Source organism: Durio zibethinus, chromosome 1 (genome assembly GCF_047325235.1).
Source record: "Durio zibethinus cultivar Kanyao isolate XHJ-2024 chromosome 1, ASM4732523v1, whole genome shotgun sequence".
Lineage (NCBI taxonomy): Eukaryota > Viridiplantae > Streptophyta > Magnoliopsida > Malvales > Malvaceae > Durio > Durio zibethinus.
The window spans coordinates 38,130,129-38,143,253 of NC_143162.1; the positions used below are offsets into that span (position 1 = coordinate 38,130,129).

The window sequence follows — 13,125 nt, forward strand, 5'->3', positions numbered from 1 at the left end:
TTAAAGATAAAAGATGTTGGCGTTTGTTGAGGACTTTTTAATTTTTTGTGTCAACAAATGCTCCTCTTCGAGAGTTCAGATTCGTAGATAATTAGATGTTACTATATAGTATCTAATAGCAACGGATTATTCAGCAAATCATTGTAAATTTTTATGTAAATATCATTTTATTCATAAACTATAAAGGTAATTCTCTAATTATTAAGTATAATAATAAATTAATAATCAGCTTAATAAAGTGCGTCAAATATGTGCCGTTAATTGATATGTAATGTAAAGAATGACCGTTCAAATAAAAAAAAGAATTAATTTATAACGATGCTCGCCAAAGATCAACAAATTAATTTTAAAAATTTAAAAATCAAAATGATATTTGCCTCAAAAGAGGTTGTAATTTGCTTTTATCAATATTATTTTGAGATTTTCTTTCTAATTTTCTTTAATATTATTTCTTTTTCTGTTCCTGAAAAAAGTCCCTTTAAAAATCACAAAATCAAGAAAAAGAAGAAAGAGACGGCTTACGTGTACGATTAAATCCCCGGATTCGCATTGCCACTCTCAGGGCTGCAGAGCCACAACCGATCTGATCTCACGCTCTCTCTCCTGTCTTGTCACACACTACGTTCTGTTTAAAGTCCTCTCACCGTCAAAATGTCTTCCCAACGCATAGATTCTCCCGAAAATCTCTCCATCATTCTCATTGGCCTCCCCTTCCTCTCTAATTCTGTTTCCTAAAATCCCCCTTCACATAGCACTTAACCTCTCCCACTCCCCCCAAACACGCTCGTCATTATCTCCTTTTCTAAAATTTGCTCTTATTCCTCTAGGGTTTTTTTTTTTTTTTTAACTTGTTGATGGCATTTTCTTAATCGATGGCGGCGAGTTCCGGAGGTTTCGCGACTCAGCTCGAGTTCAAGCTCTTCACGCTCCATGTCTACCATGGATTGGCACCGAGTAAAAGAATTCTGTGTGATCGACTCACTATGTTGAGTCGAGTCAGTTGCTGCTGCTCCGACTCGGTGGTACAGATCCGGAGAGCCAGCGGCTCAGGCAAGAGCAATGAGAAGACGGAGGACTGGCGGTTCGACTCCAAGAAAAGCCCTCACAGGGTGCGAGTCCAGGCCTCTCCTGCAATGCCGTTTACTTCGGCTCAGTACGTCACATTTTGAGCCTTCTGCTCCGTTTTTATAAATCTGTCTAGGAATTGTGTATGCATATCCTATATCTATACCCATATTGTTCGTTAAAGTGAATAATGGTATTCTGAATTTGTTATTTATATCTTTCTTTGTTTCTTTTTTAGTTATAACGAGACAACATTATAAGTAACTTGCTAAGTTAGGTATTTCATTTTGAGAACAGGATGTTGAAATTTTTTGATTTCAATCTCTGAAGTTAATCTGCTTGTTCCTTTTTATTGTGAATTTTACGTCTCAAAGCCTGTTGCTAGTAATTTCTTTTTTTTTGGTTGAATTTTGATGCAAGAACTTAAAATGTTGTGTTCACTACCAAAGCTTGTAATGTAATGTAATGTTGATTTCATGTTATGAATGTTTCAGATCTCGATTTCCTTCCAAACAAGAAAAGTTCTACCCTCGGTGCACTTCCAGAAATTCTGGTCCTCAGCCTCGTGATACTCCACCAAAAAGAGGTAACAAGCAATGCTCATTAAACTGTAGAATTTGGTTATGAAAGTTTCGCTGTGCTTGTATTTCTATCTTTAGGATTTGTAATGGCATTTAGATTATCATGACTAGTAAAGGATACTGTTTTTAACTGGCTTCTTCGTTGTAGACACTGGTATTGCAAATGAGAAGGACTGGGACATTAGCTTGTTAAATGAGAATGTTAATGAGTCTGGTACAAATGAAGATGGCAGTATGTGGTATCGGGAAAGTGGGGAGGACCTTGGTGAAAATGGATACCGGTGTAGATGGACGAGGATGGGTGGTAAATCCCATGATGGTTCCTCTGAATGGAAGGAAACGGTACAAAACTATTTTTATTACATGACATTTGGATGTGTGTTTTGTTGATCTTGAAGTGGCAATTCAGAAGCAATTCCTTTGTTCTTTCAATATGATTGTCTGTGACCGTAGCTTAAGCCGTACACGTACTTGTTTGCCACCATGGTTGTTCTAGAAAATATGGGAATATCATGAACAATGCCCATCTTAAACGTTCAAATATTGTCAACAAAAAAAAAAAAAAAAGAAGCCCTACAAATCAAGCGTTTGAAGAGCTCATTCTTGGGAGAAACTTCTGTCTGTTTTGGCCTGGAAGAGATTTCTAAGAGGCCATAAAATCTCAAAGTTCTGCATGTTGAATGAGAAATTTGTTACTTTGCCAGCTTGCAGATTGTTATCCTTACATAACATTTATTTCTGTATTCAAATTGGTCAATAAATTCAGTGGCATTATTTAAAGTATATGTTTGTTATTATTATAATATAAAAGAAATAACTGAAATTCTGTTAGACATATTCTTAAGTGCTTTGAACAAAGATAGATTGATCAGCCAACTTTTGGAATGCCCTCTCTCTTTCTTATTGGTTATTTTGGGAGTGTCGTGCCAAGGTTTTGGGATAGTGAATAATCCTTTCTCTGAGCTTATGTAACTGATAAAGATTAAGGGGAGTGAAGTTTGAGAGATCTAAGCTCCCAATAGGAGTTAATGGTAGGTAAATTGAGGAAGAAAAGATTATTTGCTCAAAGATTTTGAGAATGGCATCTCAAAACTATTAACAAACTGTTACAATATTTCTAAATTTTGTTACTTAACATTGTTTTTATAACCCCATTAAGTATCATCCCAGGTGGATGCATTTAATTGGATTTATTGATCTCCTTGACAGTGGTGGGAGAAAAGTGACTGGAGTGGATACAAAGAGCTAGGTACTTTTACGTACCTCTTCTTTGCTTAATTCTGTGAACTAATTGTGGTGATTTCAAATTTTATTTCTTGCATATTATACTATTTGACTATAAAATCATCCAAGCATAAATTTGCCCATTTGTCTTGTTATCAAATGCCTGAGAAATATTGGTCCACAGATTCCAGCTATAGTAATTTCCTAACATTTAGTAGAGTTTATATATCATAGGTGTTGAGAAATCAGGAAGAAATGCTGAAGGAGACTCATGGTGGGAAACATGGAAAGAAGTGCTTCATCAAGATGAATGGAGGTCTTTATTTCTACATCATTCACCTTTATCAGGAAACACTTTAACTTTATATCCATGAATTATCATATAGAGACGAATAGGATATTTCTAGTTTACCATGCATGCAATTTTTAATCGATACAATCATCAAAACATTTTTAAAACTGCAGTAATTTAGCAAGGATAGAGAGGAGTGCTCAGAAGCAAGCAAAATCAGGCACTGAAAATGCTGGTTGGTATGAGAAATGGTGAGTTATATTCCAATGGATGATATTCATGATATTATATTTCATTCACATTATGTTTGCTGAGCAATGGCAAAATATCTACTTTATATTGATGATAAACTTATTTTGGTAGGTGGGAGAACTATGATGCTAAAGGCTGGACAGAAAAAGGGGCACATAAGTATGGTAGACTGAATGAACAGTCATGGTGGGAGAAGTGGGGAGAGCATTATGATGGAGGTGGATCTGTTCTTAAATGGTAATTTTCTATTAGCCTTTATGCACCACCACTTAGTGTACCAGTAGACTACTGGATTTTGTACCATTAGTGGTTTGAGTTTTTAATCTTTTGCAACAATTTGCTATCTTCAGATGGTAATATGACAGAAACCATATCATGCCTTGTTTTATCCAGAAAGATTGAGATATGATAGGCTTTTTTATCTTCATATTTTCCTATTTGGTCAGGCCTTCTCACCTCATGCACTTTCCTATGGTTATATTAAAATTTCTTCTTTGATAATATGCAGGACAGATAAATGGGCTGAGACGGAATTGGGAACTAAATGGGGAGATAAGTGGGAAGAGAAGTTCTTTGCTGGCATAGGTGCACGTCAAGGGGAGACATGGCATGTATCTCCAAGTAGCGAACGTATGTATAGTCATTTCATTCCATCTGCATGTGATGCATAATTTTTCACAATGTTGATTGCTTTCAAATTTGGTTGTACATGATAATCATTCTGTCAGATTAATATCCTGTTTGGCAGCAATCAGTGTTCATGTTTTTCATTTTGTTGGTACCTTGGACAAGTAATCATATCGATTATCCTTATTGGCTCATACCTTGGTGTACGCTTGTTTCCTACTCCTTGAGCAAAAATTAGTGTATTTCTCTAAACTTTTGCACTTAGCACAACCAGAACAGGTGTGGGGCAGAGAACTGTGAAAGATCTTGTCAGTTTGCACAATGGAATGTTGTTGAACATTCCTTAAGTCATCTGAATCGAAACTTTCAACAACAAAAGTAAAAGACACAATTACAATGGATTAGTTTATAAATTTTGTGCCAAGGAATTTTGTGAAGACAATTTAGTTTTCCGATGTAACCAATGTTCATCCTCGGATAGAGAAACCTGAAATTTTTGTGTTGGTATTTAACATCTAAGGCTGTCCTTTTGTCTGATTAGTGGGAAGTAAAGGCTGGTTAGTTGAATATTGTTCCCTTTCGCAGCATTGACAATGTTCTGTAGAATTTATTACTCTTATCACAGCTACTTAGAAGCTAGGCTTCATTGGTCATCATTATCATTCCCAAATCCCAATAAAGGATTTGTAGCTGTATGAACTCTTTTTGGGGACTCCGGATAGATGTGACCTAAGGTATATGTTGCCTAAGGTTCCACTATAGTCAAATCTTTGAGACATTTGCTTTTAATGTTGCTCGTCCAATTTATCTTATTTTTGTAACTAAAATTTTCTTGGTCTCATCATAGGTTGGTCAAGAACATGGGGTGAGGAGCATTTCGGGAATGGGTATGGAACAGTTTTTGAAACCCTTCAACAAACTCTTATTCATTTTAGCTATAATTTCCACGTTTTTACTTCACATTTTCTTATACTGAACTGCTTCCTGATTAATAATGGGACCGCACATTTTATCATGTATTTCCATCTGATGCCATTGTACACTAGAGAGGCTAATTCCTTTCGTCTCCTAAACAGGAAAGTACACAAATATGGGAAGAGCACAAGTGGTGAAAGCTGGGATATAGTTGTTGATGAGGAGACGTATTACGAGTAAGAGCATTTGCTTTTTGCTTAGTTAGAACAGTTGTAAATGGCAGATGCTGTGTGTAAATGTGAGAATAAAAGTTTAAGTGTAAGATTATCAAGTAATTTGCGACATATAAGTGACATGTTTTGAACTTTTATGGAAGGGCTGAACCTCATTATGGATGGGCGGATGTGGTGGGCGACTCAAGCCAGTTGCTAACGATCCAACCTCGGGAGAGGCCGCCTGGTGTTTGCCCAAACCTTGATTTTGGGTCCTCACAACGTCAAGATGATGATGAACCTGACGTTCCTCCCAGCTCACAATGAGGAGACCGTATCTTTTTGTCCCCATTTTTTGTTGTAGGTGGTTTAAATCAATTTATCTTAATCATATATTGGTTGGAATTTGTGTAACGGAACATTTTGCATTACTGCTGTTCGATTTATTCGTTCTTTTCAGTGCGTGGCGATTGTGCCGAGATAAATCTTTTTTTTTTAAAATGCCGGAGGGATATATTTTACATTCAAAGAGTAATCATCTTAAAAATGTTGCTTTGTTAAGGGGTTGTAATAAAGTATGTTAAGGAAAATTAGGTTGGATTTGACAAAAAATATTGGCTGGTGTCAGTGTAAGCGAAGGTGCCACGTGTATATTTAACAATATTGGGCTTCCAAGAATTTTACGGAATCTGTTATTCAGGACTTCAACCACATGGGTCGACTACGGGCCTTGGACATTGGGGGGTACATTGAAGTCCATGGATATCTATAATTAGTATCATGGGCACATAGATATCCATGGGCCATTGACCCAACATAGGCCCATGATACCTACGATTCGGGTTCAATAGAAGCCCATAAAGACATTCACTGAAATTATATTTGGGCATCGTTTGGGTCAAAGTTGGGCTCGATCTAGGCCTTAGTATGTCGATAATCGCTCTAGAGAACTTTTAAGAGAACGTTTGTCAATTTGTGCCTCATGTTTTTTGGCCCAACTAGTGCATTAATGGGTCAATATTTAGTGGAAACTTAAGCCCATCTGGGTCAACGTGGGTTTAATTCTGCGCCCAAGATTAAGCTTCATGATAACAAAGTTGGGCCTAAGTTTCAAAGTTTCATCTAAACTTGGACCTTTGGTCATAATTGGACCCAAAATTGTGACTTAGTTAAAATTTGGGCAAAGCTAGCTTTTTGGGTAGCCTCATATTGGGGCCCTAACTAGTTCATTAATGGGTCCATGTTTGGTGGAAACTTAAGCAATTTTGGGTCACCTGGGCTTAATTGTAAAAAATTGGGCCATAGTTGGGTCTGTGTCTAAAAGTGAGCTTAATTTTAGGCCCATGTTTGGGCTTCATTGTGGCGAAGTTGATCCCTTGGTTGGGCCTAAGTTTTAACGTTGCATCTAAGTTTGGGCCTGAGGACATAATTTTACCCCTATGGGACTTAAAGTTGGCCGCGGTTAGGTTTTTGGGTTGCCTCTTGTATTTGGGCCCAAACTAGTGCCATTTGGTAAAAAGTTAAGCCCTTCTAAGTTAGCTTGGGCACAATTTTGGACTAATATTTGGGCTTCTTTGTAAATAAATTGGCCTCGTAGTAGGGCTTCTGTTTAAAAGTTTCACTCAATTGGGCCCTGGGTCGTAATTGGACCCCAAATTGTGACTGTAAAGTTGGGCTATCTAGCTTTTGGGTTGTGGGGCCTACAAAAGCCTAATTTGCATATCCCCATATCCAAACTAGGAGCCCAAACTGTACATCTCCTTAGCCCAACTAGGATCCCAAACAGCCTATCGCCTTAGCCCAATAATTAATTCTTACAAAGTTGTTACTAACGAGTATTGGGCCCAAACTTTAATGCCCCAAATTGTGACACTCAACCTGTATTTGTCCCTAACAATGTATTTCAACTAATGGAAATGAGCCGAACGATAATCTCAAAAAACAATATTTGTTTATATTGTTTATACACTAAAATATTGTTAAATAAATAATAAAATGCATAATTTGTATGATAAATTAATAATAAAATACATGTTTAAATAATAATTAATAAGTCAAGAAATAAAATGGTTACCCAACCAATAACGAAGCAGCAGTTCACGATTGTGGGCCTTCCCGACACGCACAGAAAATAGACAAAAGCAACCTATGAATTCGGTTACAGCCGTCGCCCCCCTTCTTATATCAGTTGGCTCATAATGTACTCTACTACATACAGAACTAAGATGATATTTACATCAGCTTTGCTCAACTAAATAATGGACCTAAAGCACTAAATGGATGATCTCTATAAGATAAATAAACAAAAAACCCAAAACCGGAAAAATAAATATGGAAGAAGAAAAGAAAAACAAATCACTTGAACCTGCCTAGGTAAATTATGTTGAGGCTCAAGATCAATTTCTTCTTGCCAACTCAAAATCAGTGGAAATTGTGGTCAGTTCAGTTAAACCTTTGGAAAAACAAATGCCTCTCTTCCATAATTCATATGTTTATACTTTGGAACCTTGTTCTGCAACATCATCTGAACAGGAATACGTTCCATGCCGTCCATCATAAGCCTCATTAGAAGTTGAATGATCCTGGATCTAAAACTCAAGCAAAAAACAACTGTTGAGAATTTCAGGGGTTTAATAGACAGGATGACTATCACCAATAAAACTACGAATGCCTTAATGGAGCGAAGGAGAGGGCAAGTAATGTCAAGAATGAATTTGTGAGGTTCATCCAACTCATTCTATTCAGTCTGAAAGCATCACTTCCAACTCAGGTTCATCAGAGATGACTGCATCATAATCCAAACCAGTTACATTATAAAGGCGCTTCTCTTGAGGCCCACTTTGATCCTCACCATCATCCAGATCAGGCCATTCTGGCTCATCATTATAAACGTAATCATTCTGATCATGACTTAACATAACATCTTTTCTTGATGAATCATCCAATTTCCCATGTTTCCTGTGTCTTGAATCTGCCTTCGCCTTTTCCCTTGCCTCTGAATCTTCACATATACAGGTGGATGGATTCTCATGAAACTCACCCCTCCCTGGCCTGACCTCCTTTGGCTCCCCCATAAAGCCTCTCTGAAAAGTACGAACTCTAGAGGCAAATTCTTCCCATGTCATGTTGCTTCTGCTCAAGAACAACCTATATAGTTTTTTAGCATTTGGTCGAATAGTGGGTTTATGTCCAAAATATTTCCTGCAATAACACAAACAAGGGAAAAAGTTAGCCAGCAGTTATAGTTATGGAATGAAAGGATTGAAAGCAGGACTTGTTTACCTTCTTCCAGCTAACATTCTAGCCATGTTACCATTGTTGTTGGTGACAAACACATCACTCTCATTGCAAACAATAAAGTCAAGTGCAGCCATTCGAGAAGAGAATGAGGAAAATGGCTCTAATTCTTCCTTTGTGGCAATGGTATCTTTTGAATAGAAGTTTGGGAAGAGTGCTTTTAGGGGTCTCAAAGTTTCCTCCCCTCCATACACTTCACCAGATGCCACATAGATATGAACCTCACTGCCATATCCTAGAGCTCTCAGCATCAGACCAACTTCCTCTGGGGTAAGTGGGCATTTTCCTTGCCTCCTTTGCTTATCAGGATTGTTTTTCTGCAAACCAGTGAACAGATGCCATACAGCATATGCATTAGATCTGTGGTCGGAGCTGAATGATGGGAGTCAATTTAATACAAATTGGAGAAAATTAAAGGACTGCAGTTTCTGTACTCAAAATAGCAGTCACTTAAGAGTTTCCTATGCATCTCTTTTACCCTCTCCTGTTCTTTATAAAATATTCACCCGACTGTACTTCAGCCTTCTATAATGTTTCCACATCATGCAAATGGAAAAAACTGCACGTGTTTTTTTTTTTCCTTTTCTATGGTGGGAGTCAATGATATTTATAAACTGAAAAATAATGTTGGGCAATCATAACAGTGGAAAACAAATTTACTCTCCAAATTGCAAGTTCTGTGCCTGTAAAAAAAAAAAAGAATCAGGATGCAGAAAATTATGAAAGTATGACATTTGAGCCTTACATGTAAAGTCTTCCACCTCTTTCGTATCGCACCTAGTTCATTCCTTTCCTTTTCACCTCCACCATAATCACATCCTGAGAATGCAAGCATATCAGGTTCAAACCTGTCACAAAAATGTTTGGCAGCATCAATAATCTCATACCTGTCTTTTATTATTGAAAGGAAAAGCTATTGCTTGGATATAATGATGCATTGATTTACTGCTGTGCTGTATATGCACATATCTATCATGATGAATTTGGTGAAAGCCTATCTTTGGAAACATGCAAGACGGAAACGCATTTCGTTGTAACATCAGATAGTTGATCTTCCACTCAAACGGTCATGCTGCCATTTACCGAGTGTAAAGGAATTGGCGGGCTGTGCATAGTTACATAAATACATTCTTATGTCTGTATCATGCATGCAGGTTAAGCAGTTTCGAACCTTAAGGTATATAAAGTCCAGGTGTGCCTGTGCACACAGCTCTTGACATAAGTATGCAATAGCCAATAAGCATTATAGATATACAGGACCAAAGAAAAAGATACATGCCTCAAGTGCAATGCAATATAATGCTTGCTCCTCATCCTCATTCGATGAACAAGCAATTTTCCCATTTCTAAAATAGGGTCAGCGAACTTCAGAGCATGGTAGTTAACTCTGCATCTTAACTTCTGCAAATCAGTATCCAATTTGTTTGCAAGTCTGTAATCAAACTTGTTTAGCTGAACTGCATTCTTCAAATAACAATACCAGTGCCATTAGTGAAACCGACAGACAATAGATAGTTTTAAAGGACAATAGCAATATCACTCACCTTCATTTTAACATTAGCCATGGTTGAAATAAGAACAGGTTGTGACTCAAGATGAAATAAATGCCAACAGAAATATAGAAGCCATCCAATACAAAATCCAGGAAGAACACAAAATACTGAGGGGATGCGTTCAAACTTAAAAATTTTTCCAATAATCTTATTAGCAATATAAAAGTTCTGTATGTTAGTTCCCTATACACTTTATGTTTCCAATAATAACGAGACTTGTTCTAGAATAAAGGATCTACACATTCTCCACCTCTCTCTTTTGACTGGCCCAAAGCTCAAGTTTTATATGCCACCATAGGTATTCCCGTTAAGGAAAGGTTTGCTATTATGAGTGCAAAGGTTTCAATACATGGGTGATCTGTAAACTTTTCAGCTACCATTCTTTTTTTGCTACCATTATTTTTAATTACTCTCAAATTAGTCAGATCTTGATATTGACTGGAGGAAAACAGAAACAACTAAATTGTTATTTATAAATCTAATCTGACATATTGAAAGATGGACTGCTATTTAATAATGAAAGATGGACTGCTATTTAATAATTTATCAAAGTTCTATCCAGATCCAGGGAACCACCAAAACAACCTCTGTTTATTAGTATGCTTAGATTTCAGTAACATATTTGATGTCAACTTTTCTCCATGAGGATAAGAATAGGATGGAAAGAAAAGGGGCAGCTATTATAAACACAGGAAAAGCACAAGTAAATAAAATAATCCAAAAGTGGCCAGTGACCGGTTAAGGGCTACACATAAAATTGACCATGAAAAATTTTGAGAATAAGGAACTTACATGCCTTTTCAAAAGAACCGGCAATACACGATTTTGGTAACATCTTTCACTACACCTCCGTGGAACACGCATGGTGTATGGAGTCCAAGTCTTCCCTTTTCTTTTAGGCAGCTGCTTTACGATTTTAACATCTTTTGACAAAAATGATATGAACCAATCAATGTCAAAGATCTCTGAGAAGTTGCTGGACAACAAAAGTAGAAATTGTCACACAATATCTTGACAACTCAATTCATGCAGATTTTCTCTATTTAAATATGGATGGCTAAACAAAATTAAGAATTCAAATGGCAAAAATCTTTCATTCCATTACAAACCTGGAGTCCTTCCAAAAGGATTTTTGGTCCAGTTTTGGAACAACAAGAGTAGCATTCAGAATTCGAGCAGCAACAACAGCATCTGTAATCTGCCAAATGCATTGATAATAAGCTTGACCACAAAAAGTCATCAATATAGTGATAAACAATGATCTGAACATTGTGGTCATGAGACATGGATGGTAATTCGGTTAGCTTTAAGCATGGCAGTAGATCATCAACATTTCCTTCAGCTCGAATCGGCAGAAAACATACCCTGTGATTGTTATAGTTTTTGATTGAATCTCAGCCCATCACACTATATTCTCTTTAAATACCATATATTGCCAATCATTCAAGCAGCGACTTCATTATATTCATTCCATATTTATATGCTCACTTGCAATGGCAAATAAACTAGTACATAACTGCACACTGACCAATCAAGAAAATAATCAAGAGCATGTATTCTTGAGCTCTGCCACTGTAAATACTTAGCAAGAGAAAACATAAATCTTACTTGCAGGCTTGCATTTTCTCATAGTAATTATGAAATCCAACACAAATCAAGGCTGGAGGATACTACATAAAAAATCATTCCAGCAGACAAAATAACTGTAGTGGGAAGTAGAGTTACCCCAGTTCTTTGTTGGTTCAAGCCTCCGCTCGTGGCAATAGCCAGGTACCGATTGGGATGCCTAACAGCTTCAGCTTCTGTAATACAATCAATCCATTAATGCTTTTTGACCGCATTAGGGATTTGTGCAATTTTATAATTGTCGGAAGCAGTTTAAAAAACCTAAACCATCTAAACCTTTCGTCATTATAACTAGATTTGAGGTTTCCCAAACCCATTTTCACGGAACCTAAAGTTTCAACATGAAAATGTACAATTAATCAATCAAATTGGAAGGGGAAAAAAAATGATGATACACACTAGCAAATTTGGCGGTGGCATTACTGCATCCATAAAAGAATTTAGCATTTCTTGAACTCCATATATCACGATCTAATTTTCCTCCACTACTCTGATTTTCAGAAACAATATCACAAATTAATCAACGGTTAGGATCCAATGAAACCTGAAACAAATCGCATAATGATATTAAAATTATAAAGAATAATACAAGTAAAGAAGGAACCCTAACTGGAATACGAAAAACAGAATCTCCATTGGTAACCGGATCATCAACGACTGCGTTAAACTAGACAAGGAAAAAAAAGATTAAATTATACGTAAACAAAATCACACATAAATTCAACACCAATTGAAAAAAAAATCATAAAGAGAGAGAGGGAGAGAAAAAAAATACGGAGGTCTGGTGGTGGCGGAGATGAAAATGTTCCGATTCGTTAGGAGAAGGAGCGAGAAAGGTAAGGATAGCGAAGAGGACTAGAAGAGCACCGGAGATGGCGGATATAACCATAACCAGAAACCGAAGGCGGTGGTAGTAAAGGTTGCGCCGCCGTGGCAAGGCCATGGCACCGATGCTTTCCACTCTCTTCCCAAGCAAAAACTGAAAGTGTTGAGAGAGAAAGAAACAGTGGTTGAGTCTAATTAATTAATAATAAGTATTAGTTTAGTTTCCCTGAGGGTATGCAATTAGGCGGACAAGGACAGGAGTGGTTGCAACATGAGATTCAATGAAGAAGCAAAAAATGAAATAACAAAAACCACCTCAAGACGAAAGGATACCCTGGTGGGAGAGAGTGTGCTGGTGAGCTGGCTTTCCTCAGCTTCAATTTTTTTTGCTAAGATTTTTCTTGTTTTATTTATGAGTAATTTTTCCAAAACCACCGTTACCATAAAAGAGAAAAAAAAAAACAATGGGATTCTTTCGAAATAGGAGCACTTTGTTTGGGGGTTAGAAGGCAGGTGAATGTTATCGTCTCGTTAATCGGGATGGTAATCCGTTAAGTGGCAATAATAAGGGGCCAGGCCAATCAAGCCGAGACAGCTTCTTGTTGATTTATTACCAAGCAAGGAAAAAACAAGCCGGAAATTTCTTGTTGACCAAT

At 37.0% G+C, this 13,125-nt stretch overlaps 2 protein-coding genes across 4 annotated transcripts; one reads left to right on the forward strand and one right to left on the reverse strand.

Moving 5' to 3' along the window:
* Positions 1-384: 384 nt before the first annotated feature.
* LOC111312896 (protein EARLY STARVATION 1, chloroplastic-like) lies at positions 385-5,627 on the forward strand. 2 transcript variants are annotated; one of them, XM_022913601.2, is made up of 11 exons: positions 385-1,153; positions 1,560-1,651; positions 1,795-1,988; positions 2,856-2,895; positions 3,105-3,186; positions 3,336-3,413; positions 3,526-3,651; positions 3,923-4,044; positions 4,889-4,928; positions 5,118-5,192; positions 5,333-5,627. In XM_022913601.2, exons 1-11 carry the CDS (start codon positions 873-875, stop codon positions 5,493-5,495), a joined length of 1,293 nt encoding a protein of 430 aa, XP_022769336.2. In that variant the 5' UTR covers positions 385-872; the 3' UTR covers positions 5,496-5,627. The 2 variants fall into 2 exon arrangements, with proteins under 2 accessions (XP_022769336.2, XP_022769338.2); XM_022913603.2 differs by lacking the exon at positions 4,889-4,928 and having other exon boundaries at positions 5,333-5,474.
* A 1,517-nt stretch (positions 5,628-7,144) lies between these two features.
* On the reverse strand, positions 7,145-12,847 carry LOC111312894 (O-fucosyltransferase 16-like). Of its 2 annotated transcripts, none has more exons than XM_022913599.2 (11): positions 12,803-12,847; positions 12,420-12,623; positions 12,255-12,311; positions 12,044-12,134; positions 11,744-11,820; positions 11,128-11,216; positions 10,811-10,994; positions 9,745-9,929; positions 9,211-9,313; positions 8,451-8,782; positions 7,145-8,369 (listed from the first exon to the last, which is right to left on the reverse strand). In XM_022913599.2, the coding sequence occupies exons 2-11, from the start codon at positions 12,585-12,587 to the stop codon at positions 7,910-7,912; spliced, it is 1,746 nt and encodes a 581-aa protein (XP_022769334.2). In that variant the 5' UTR covers positions 12,588-12,623; positions 12,803-12,847; the 3' UTR covers positions 7,145-7,909. The 2 variants fall into 2 exon arrangements, with proteins under 2 accessions (XP_022769334.2, XP_022769333.2); XM_022913598.2 differs by having other exon boundaries at positions 12,785-12,847.
* Positions 12,848-13,125: the final 278 nt, after the last annotated feature.

Excerpts from the sequence above, each read along its gene's own strand:
- LOC111312894 (XM_022913599.2), bottom strand. The coding sequence starts at position 12,587 with ATGGCCTTGCCACGGCGGCGCAACCTTTACTACCACCGCCTTCGGTTT. Across the intron at positions 11,821-12,043 it reads TGCCACCGCCAAATTTGCTA|AAGCTGAAGCTGTTAGGCAT; the intron begins GTGTGTATCATC and ends ATTGTATTACAG. Across the intron at positions 9,314-9,744 it reads TATATTGCATTGCACTTGAG|GTTTGAACCTGATATGCTTG; the intron begins GCATGTATCTTT and ends TTTTTGTGACAG.
- LOC111312896 (XM_022913601.2), top strand. The coding sequence starts at position 873 with ATGGCGGCGAGTTCCGGAGGTTTCGCGACTCAGCTCGAGTTCAAGCTC. Across the intron at positions 1,652-1,794 it reads TGATACTCCACCAAAAAGAG|ACACTGGTATTGCAAATGAG; the intron begins GTAACAAGCAAT and ends TCTTCGTTGTAG. Across the intron at positions 4,045-4,888 it reads TGTATCTCCAAGTAGCGAAC|GTTGGTCAAGAACATGGGGT; the intron begins GTATGTATAGTC and ends GTCTCATCATAG.